Source organism: Taeniopygia guttata, chromosome 4 (assembly GCF_048771995.1).
Source record: "Taeniopygia guttata chromosome 4, bTaeGut7.mat, whole genome shotgun sequence".
Lineage (NCBI taxonomy): Eukaryota > Metazoa > Chordata > Aves > Passeriformes > Estrildidae > Taeniopygia > Taeniopygia guttata.
In genome coordinates, this window is record NC_133028.1 from 26,845,045 (window position 1) to 26,854,452 (window position 9,408).

The following is a 9,408-nucleotide window of genomic DNA, read 5'->3' on the forward strand; positions in this document are numbered from 1 at the left end:
CGGGGAAAAAAATTACAGACAGGAGAAACCCCAAATCTGTTACTTAATACTGGCTGCTTTTAAAAATGCAGGTTGTGTCAGTGAGTGATGCAGACATTAAAAGTGGCAATAGTTACTATGAAAAGACTGTTTTGGTCATGGTACTCTGCTAAAATGATCAGCTCAGAATCATGATAGGTAGAGGATGATGGATGCTGCTTTCACACACCACAGCAAAACCACATTTTTCTTCTTTTTTCAATAGAATCAGAAGTCAAAAACCTTCTTTCAGATGATAGTTCAGAGGGCCTCAGTCTACTGGATTTGCTGAGCTTCACCTACCAGGTTGCACGGGGAATGGAATTCTTGGCTTCTAAGAATGTAAGTAAATAAAAATTAAGCAAAATGGAATAAGGTGTAAAAATGTCCTCTGCAGCTATGGTTTTAAATTTAGATTTTGAACATATGACACAATATAGTATTCTTTTTGGAGATATAGATGGCTTTCTCACTTACCTGGAAATGGAGATCACCATGGTGGGAAAAAATCGAAGCAGCAGTCACTTGTTTTCATCCTGTGACATTGCTTCATTCCTGCTTCATCCTGTGACATTGTTGGAGTCAGGGTGCCGGAGATGGTGGAGGATCAAAGCAGGGTCTGGGTGAAGAGTCCCTGCAGTCCCAAGCCAGCATAGTCAGAAGCACAGGCATATCATTAGCACATGATGGGTAGAGTGGGAAAGGGTGACCTCACTTTTGTCTCCTCCCCCTAAAATGCATCCATGTGAGACCTTGTTGGTTCTGAGGCCTGGTGCCTCCTTGCTCCTGCTAGAAGGTGCTTGTGCAGTAGAGGGTCTTGTTAGGACTGTACCTAGAAAGCCAACCCTTTTGCAAGGGCAGTGGCCCTCATGGAAAAAGCATGTCCTTGAACAACTTCATCTTTCTCCACACAGTGTGTGCACCGTGACTTGGCCGCTCGGAATGTCCTCCTGGCTCAAGGAAAAATTGTGAAGATCTGTGACTTTGGGCTGGCTAGAGACATCATGCATGATTCCAACTATGTCTCCAAGGGCAGTGTATGTACTTAATCTCTGCATCTCTGCTTTAACTGAAATGAAAATTGTCAGTTTTAAATGGTATTTCATGTTCTTGCCATTCAGTGTTGGTTACAGTAATTGACCATTGGCATGAATGCTCCTCAGAGCAATTTATCTTCAGATCATTAATTCCTGTAACTTTTATAACTCTGTATTAAAGCTAAAAAGTACACATTTAGCACTTCACAGTCTGGCATTTTTAACTGGCAGGTTTTGTGACTAGATAAGTCATTAAGGAACTGTCAATCAATGACATATTCTGACCTAGGTCAGCAGTGCCAGATTTTGCATCATACCTTCAATCATTTGCTACCTGGTTATTTGCCAGTAATGAAATGAATACAGCTATGGTTTAGCTAGTTTTTGTGGGGAGCAACAAGTAGCATTGCTTATAATCCTGGTACCTCTGCATTAAATTAAATTAAAAATAAACACTTGCAAGGTTAACACAACTTTTCTTATAGAGAGATGTTTTTCCTGGCTATCAAACAAGAATTGCAATAGTAATAATTTATTTAATGACTAATCTGTGTTTTTGGGCTTTCTTTCTTTTTATTACAGACTTTCCTCCCAGTAAAATGGATGGCACCTGAAAGTATTTTTGACAACCTGTACACAACATTAAGTGATGTCTGGTCTTATGGCATTCTGCTGTGGGAAATATTTTCTCTTGGTATGTACTGTAAATATTTTCCTATGTGTAGCAATTAAGTTTTTTCAATTCATACTGTTCTACATAAATTCTGCATATAAAAATATATGCATGAAATCCACTGTTAGCTGTTCTTCTGTATGGGATTTCAGATTCCAGTGTTAGGTGTTAAGTGAAATGTCCGCATTCACCCTAAGTTTTCTTTAGTTTTGGTATGGATTTTTTGTTTGTTTGTTTGTTTGTGAGTTTTGTTGGTTTTTCATTTGTTTGTTTGTTTTTGCAATATACCTTTTTTTCTGTAAAACTAAAAGAACTGTGTGAAAATCTTTTGTGGAAAGTATTGGTGTGCCACAACAGGATTGATTTTCTGTCCAATATGAGAAGGAACATGTTTCTCCCTTGCAATGGGATGCCTGGGGCTGCAGCCCAGCTCAGCAGCTGCTTTGGAACAGTCTCTTCATACACGTTTCAAAAGAGCCTGTCTTAGTCCCATTACAGAGTGGAAATAAATGTCAATCTTTTGGGACACTGATTTCTCATTTCCAGGCCAACACTGTTCACACAGTTGGTTTATGGCAGTGTAAAGTGATTATGACAATATATAGCAGTTACAGACAATGTACAGTTCCCAGCTGGGAACAGCCTGGCTCCCTCCTCAGCCTCATTAATTAGCCTCCGGGACGGGTGGATGGCTGCTTCAGCGAGCCTGCATTGCCCAGATTTACTGCCAGCAGAATTACTCATGCCTGTGTGGTATCTACTGCTGCCCCACGGCAACCCCAAGCCTAATGTTATTTGCTAGAATTGTCCCATAACTGCTTCTCAGAAAACAACAGTTGCACCACTATTTAAGGTATTGATTCCTGTAATCTCTGGGCATCACAGGATCCTGTAAATAGCTATTCCCCAATATCCCTGGGAGGCATTGGACAGCTCAGGAACTGAAGCACTACACTTCTTTACTACCTGTAAAGAAGGTTCTGAAACTCAATTTTAGGTGAAAATCCTGCTTTTGAAAGGGCAGAGGTTTCTGAAGTAATATTTTAGTATGCCTCATCCATCTGAGAAAATTGCTCCTTTTTGGAAAGTAAAACATCCTCAGCAGTGTTTGTTGAGAAGGTCAATTATTACATCTTGCCACCATGTTGACTTCAGCTTCAATTACTCTTTTACACATCAGCAAAAACTGAGCATGGGTGCAATGATGTTTTTGTGCTGTAGCCCCAAATTATCAGTTAACTGTGTTAGCTTGGGCCAAGTCCAAACTTTTTTGACAACCCATGCCAAATGCAGACTGATGACCTGATCCAGGTGTCATCCAGTCTCTCTCCCCAATACATTCTATAAACACTGTAAAGGCATTTTTTTCTAACTAGTACCTACTTCAATCTTTCCTAGCCAGTGTTTCACATTAGGGCTTAATGTCTTCTAGACAATAGCTCTGATGTGAAACACTGGCTAGGAAAGAATCACTCTGATGTCATGCTAAATTATAGCATTAACACTTCATGACATCAACAAAAAGACGGCATTTGGGAACTCTGCATGGATAGTTAAGTCCTGAGTAGTAGTTTTGCTTCTCTTTTATCTGCAGGTGGCACACCGTATCCTGGCATGATGGTCGATTCTACTTTCTACAATAAGATAAAGAGTGGATATCGAATGGCCAAACCCGATCATGCTACCAATGAAGTGTATGTGTGCATTTGGCTCTTCCACACCTGTCCAGTCTCCAGAGAATTTTGGCTTTGCTTTCTGTTCGATCAGTTATGTTCCTCTACCAGCTGGTTTAACTGTTTTCTTTTTTATCTGCAGGTATGAGATTATGGTGAAGTGCTGGAACAGTGAACCAGAGAAAAGACCTTCTTTCTACCATTTGAGTGAAATTGTGGAGAGTTTGTTGCCTGGAGAGTACAAAAAGGTTTGCTCTGTGTAATTTTCTCTATGTTTCCTGTATACTGCTTCAGAGGGAATTATAAGCATTGTCTCAGCCATGAGAGCCATGAGCACTGAACTGACACATTCTAACCCATGTAAATTATGTGATTAGCATGGGAACATTGCATGTTCAGTTTCTTCAGTCAAACTTGCTGAGACAAGTAGTTCTGCAGTATTAACTGGGAAGCTGAACACTTTATGCTAATTAAATCCTAACAACTCGATTTTTCTACTGGAGAACTAGTTCTATATATTTTTATGAGATTTTGTGGGCTGTGAAATAATTATATAAAAGGGAGTTCTTGGCCCATGTGTATAATCTTCCTGTCTCCTCCTTTGGACTCTGACACGAGCAAGTTTTCCCCTCACACATCTGATAGCTCTGAACAAGTTGTGCCTTCCCCATCCTTCAGTGTTTCATTTTTCCCTCCTACCTTAACTCCCTTCTCCCTACCCTTCTTTCACATCTATTTGTCTGCTTTGAGCTGCCACAGAGCTTTGCTCCTGCATCTTCCAAAACTTATGTGTCACTTCTCCCTACAAAGCAACTGAAGATTCTGGACTTCTCTATCCAGTGTTGCTGGCTCATAGGGCAGAATATTTTCTATGCTAATGAATCACAGCTGCCCATCTGAAGAAAGGCAGCCTTAGTGAATAGCATCTAATGAGGGGGTTGAAATGAATATTTCCAGAGCTATGAGAAGATTCATCTGGACTTCCTGAAAAGTGACCACCCAGCTGTCACACGCATGAGAGGGGACTGTGACAATGCTTACATCGGTGTAACTTACAAGAATGAAGACAAGCTAAAGGACAGGGAGAGTGGATTTGATGAGCAGAGGCTGAGTGCTGACAGTGGATACATCATTCCCCTGCCTGACATTGACCCTGTTTCTGAAGATGAACTTGGCAAAAGAAACAGACACAGGTAGGTGCAGTTTACAGATCCCTTAGTCCATAGTCACCATTTGGGGTCATGTTTGGCAATGTACAAATGCTTTACAGCATTGTACTCTGCAAATGGTTTCCTTAGCTCTGTTGAAACTACTTATTGGGGGAGATGCATATAAATATGGTAGTATGACTGGCCACAGTGTTTTCAATGGGAAAAAGTTAATTTTGCCTGTTTTGTTGTCGCCAGAGTAAGGCGACTGCTGATAGGGTGCTTCCATGTGTTTTTGGGACTCATTTAATTGCTTGGTCAAGTCACAGTGGTTGTCTGGTGCATCTGTGGGCAGATTTTGCAACACATCTCGGCTCCTTGGTGCTTCATATGAGATCTCAAAGGATTGATTTGTCTATATGAGACAAATTCTAAAATCTGGGAGAAGTTGTTGATAAAATCTTCTATGCTCTATGTCCATATATCTTCTAGTTTTCTATGAAAGTAGGGTGTCCAGAACTTTTTACTTCTTTCTTGTCAATTTGCGTGACCAATGCCACTACAACACAACACTGCCTGACCCTAATTGTGAATAGTGCAGGTTTAATTCAGTCCTTAATTCATAGCCTATAGATTCAGAAACCTAGAAATACCTTTTTTCTTTTTTTTTTTTCTGTTGGTATATTTTTGTGCTTTATTCAAGTAAGGGAAGAAAGAAGTCCCTAAAAGTACTATCAAAATTAAGACATATTATCTCTCTCTGTTATTCCTACCTTATTGGCTGTTACTGCTATCTTATTGTTATTGACCTCCCCAGATTTATCTAAGTGACCTGTTGTCACAGCAGTGTCATAAGACTATTTCTCCAACAACTATCTGGCTGACAGTGCTTAGAGGAACATAAGAAAAGCATACTCCTTTTGGTATACAACATATGTCATGTCCTAAGAAACTGGTGGTCATAGTCACCTAAGATAGCACTGTGGGTCAGAAAGCATCAGGGGAGGTAGTGTTCAGTTCTGCTAGAGACTGGAATATTTACCCAGCCACAGTCACCACGTACCTTATCTCTGAGATACTTGTCTCTTCCAGTTCACAGACATCTGAAGAAAGTGCCATTGAAACTGGTTCCAGTAGCTCTACCTTCATCAAGAGAGAGGACGAGACCATTGAGGACATTGACATGATGGACGACATTGGGATCGACTCCTCAGACCTGGTGGAGGACAGCTTCCTGTAACCCCACATGCACCTGCCAGCTCTGCACACAGGGAAGCTTCCCATGTTGTCTACAGACTTCTGCTCCACAGAGAAAACCACTTTATTGCAACGTCAAGGATGTGAAGAGGAGGTGGATTTGTAGAAAAGAACTCCCAGAAATGGGCAGAGGACTCAGCCTGAGTATAAATGAAAGAGACATGTTGAAGATGGATTATTTTAGTGTTGCTTCTTGCAGTACTTCAGTAGCATCTCAGTGTTTGCCATTCCAACTGGTAGGAGGATGAAGGGAAAGGCCACAAACAGACCAGTTTTGTGTTTCAAGGGCATTCATATGACTTTGATGGATCAATTTTCCACTGCAGCAATACTACACCATTGTAATTATGTAAATAACTGTCTACTCAAGGATCTTTTGAGGTGCATATTGAACATATGCCATGGATTTTAGAAGAGGTCATTCATGAATTCTGTGTACTTCCTCAATCTTAATGTCAGCTGCTGTTGAACTATCATGTGAATTGAAGAACATGCAAAAACCACTCTTGGACCAAAAAGGTCTAAAACCACAAGGGACTGACCGGTACTATAACACATGTTACTTTCTATCATTAATGCAAGTAAAGGGGAATAATAATGATAATAATAATGATAATTAAAATTCAGTCTATAATAGGTGTTAGAAACCTAGTAAGTTTCTATTAACTATAGAAGGTAGCTGTTTTCAAGATAATACTACTACTGTTTTCAGTAACACTAAATGTATATTTTACAATCCATTGTCCTTCAGTAAAAGCACAATATCAAAATACTTTTTTAAGTGCAGAGGAGAAATTTCCAGCCCAAAAAAAAATTATGACAAAGGTTTGTGCCTTTTTTTTTTTTTTATCTACAGAGAATAGTAATTGTCCTAGTTATCTAAAACTACTTTAACATTGAGAAAAAAAAAAATAAGATTTTTTTCTTTCATGAGCTGAGTAGCTTTTCTATTCAGATATACTAGAAGCAACTAGATATACTAGTTAAGCAACTGATTAAGTGAGGTTCTAAACATTCAAAAAAAATTATACCAGATTTCCAATATGCCGGAGAATGGAAGATTATGATTAATCACCAGCAATACCCCATTATTAGTGTTTCATGGGTACTCAAAAGAAATCTTATCCTGAGGTTAACTGTGAAGAATTGATTTGATATTTGAACTGTTCAAGGAACAAAGACATTTCTCCTAGCCTGAAGCACAAGTTCAAATAAGCAGAAATAAATATGCAAAAATATTCTTGTCTTGGTTTTCAAATTTAAACAGGAGCAGACAGCTCTGCTATATTTGCAGATTGTAACTACAAAAAGTAAATGCTTCTAGGAGTGTTTTCTGGAAGAAGATGCATGAAAATGAACCTGCTCTCAGCCTGCAATTGTTGGTTTTTGACACCACTTATAGGAACAAAGTATTATGATTATTGCTATCACTGTACAATGCATTATTGAGATATGATGCTTTGAAAGACTTACATGTGAAAAAATGTACATCACTGCCAAGGGCTCCATCCTTTCTGGTACTCAGCTTTCAAACTTTGCCTTAATTCAGTGCAATGAGCACCTTGTAGGATATGCCCAGCCTCTGTTATGATACAACCAATGCAAATATGGTGCAAACTCATTCCTGTGTTGCAGTAGTTTCCTATGAAGTGTGAAAGAGTGACTGACAGAACATGCTGCCATGTTAAACTACAGTTTACCTTCAAATGGCCCTACAAAAAGCTTCTAAGTCCCCTTGACTTCACTTCTGGACAGCTATAGATCAAATAAAAGCAAATGCAATATTGGCAGTGTTACAGTGGGGGACACTGCACCGGCAAATAATTCTGGGTCTGGGTTTCAAGCTGTCACCTGGCTGAGGCCATGCACAAGATCACAGCAAATGTGAAAACAGGACTTGAAGTGAGCCCACACATTTTCAACCCCAATGGAAGCTGACAATCAGAAGGAAAGGTGAACGATATGGTGCATTCTCTACTTCTTGCATTCGACAGATCAAAAACAAGTGTCTTCCTGGGACCATGCTTTTGGCAAACATGTCACAGAGTTCTGTATGGGGACAACTGTGAAACACAGACTCTTGATATAGCCTGGACAGATGAGATGGTGTGAAATCTCCCTCCAGTTACGAACTATGAATTGAGGAAACACAAATTGTCTATGGATATCCCAGATATCTGAATGGCCACTTGAGATGACATGTGCCTTAATTTGCATGTGTAGTCTTTACAACTACACATTCAAATTAGGCAAGCAATTTCACCTGCATTTTTGCACATGGCCTAGTTTTCTTCAGGGTTTGAAAATCAGCCCCAGCATGTTTTATTATATCAATTACTGGAATCTAAGGACATTTTCATGCAGCTTTGCTTTCTCCTCACCAGCTTCATTCTGTATCTCACAGTGCATCTCAGGCTAGACTCAACTGGTGAACCAGAGCTGGCTCACTTTCTGATACATGGTAATGTTAATTCTCCATCTTGTCATGAGTGTTGTGTAGATGAATTGAATCTGTGGCAGGGGTCTAGCCAAACCCAGCTCACTACAGGCTTGGAATCAGACAAGCTGGCCTGGTAACTGGAATGAGAAGGAGAGGAAAGGATTTACTAGAGAGGGAGAAGTGTGAAAGGAGGAATTGTTTAGTTTCACAATATTATCAGTATTACAGACTTTTTTTTTTTTTTTATGGCTTACTTTTCGAGAAGCCACCGGAAGACATATTCCCAAACCTTTTGCTACAGTAATTGTATAACGACAATCAGTATTATCCTATGAAATGCAGCTTTTGATTTGGAATGGCCAACCAATTCCTTACAGCATGGTCTGCAACTTGTACAAAATGGTCCTATTACATGATGAAGGACGTGAGATATGATGATGTTATACATCAATATGTATATAAGTATTTTTATATAGACTTCTAGAATACTGCCAAAACATTTATGACAGCTATATCACTGCCTTTGTTTATATTTTTTTTACTGTGATATATTCCACAGGCACGTTAACTGTTGCACTTTGAATGTCCAAAAGTTATATTTTAGAATAATAAAAAAAGAAGTGTTTCCAAAATGATGGCTGTTGTGAAATGTTTGAAGAAAGGCAAACTGGCCTGAGTGATGGTAGGCACAAAATGTATTTCAAAAATGCCCCTGTTGATATTTTGTCTTTGAAAAAAATCTTGTAAATTAAGATCTCTATATTTCAATAAATGATATATAATTTAAGGATATGTGAGGGGTCTATACTCACTTATTGAAAGATGGTTATAAAGAATCTGTCTTGCTCAAGGATTTTTTCCCTCAGGAGGTCTTTGAGCTCTCTGCGAAGCCATCGATCAGTAATGACAGCCACATCTCCGAGCCCTTCCAGTGGGCATAGTGAGGGAGTGCGGGCAGCAAATGACCAGGATACCAAGTGACATCTGTGGGGAGTCATATTAGCTCCCAAAACACAGCAGGCATGGTGTTCCAGCACTGGGTGGGTGGGTGGGCACTGGGCTCCCTGCACACAATGAAACCCTTGGCCTTGGCGCCATGTGTGCTGGGGGGCTGATGCCTGCTGGTCTGCACACACCCAGGAAAGGCCCCTGGCTACAGGGT

At 39.8% G+C, this 9,408-nt stretch overlaps 1 protein-coding gene across 1 annotated transcript in view; it reads left to right on the forward strand.

Annotated features, from left to right (window-relative positions):
• PDGFRA (platelet derived growth factor receptor alpha) overlaps positions 1-9,038 on the forward strand; it is a 34,674-nt gene extending 25,636 nt beyond the window's left edge. The window contains exons 17-23 of the mRNA XM_030271078.4: positions 245-360; positions 933-1,055; positions 1,638-1,749; positions 3,323-3,422; positions 3,544-3,649; positions 4,359-4,594; positions 5,642-9,038. Of these exons, the coding sequence (XP_030126938.4) occupies positions 245-360; positions 933-1,055; positions 1,638-1,749; positions 3,323-3,422; positions 3,544-3,649; positions 4,359-4,594; positions 5,642-5,789 (941 nt within the window). The 3' untranslated portion in view covers positions 5,790-9,038. The remainder of the gene's footprint in view (positions 1-244; positions 361-932; positions 1,056-1,637; positions 1,750-3,322; positions 3,423-3,543; positions 3,650-4,358; positions 4,595-5,641) is intronic.
• Positions 9,039-9,408: the final 370 nt, after the last annotated feature.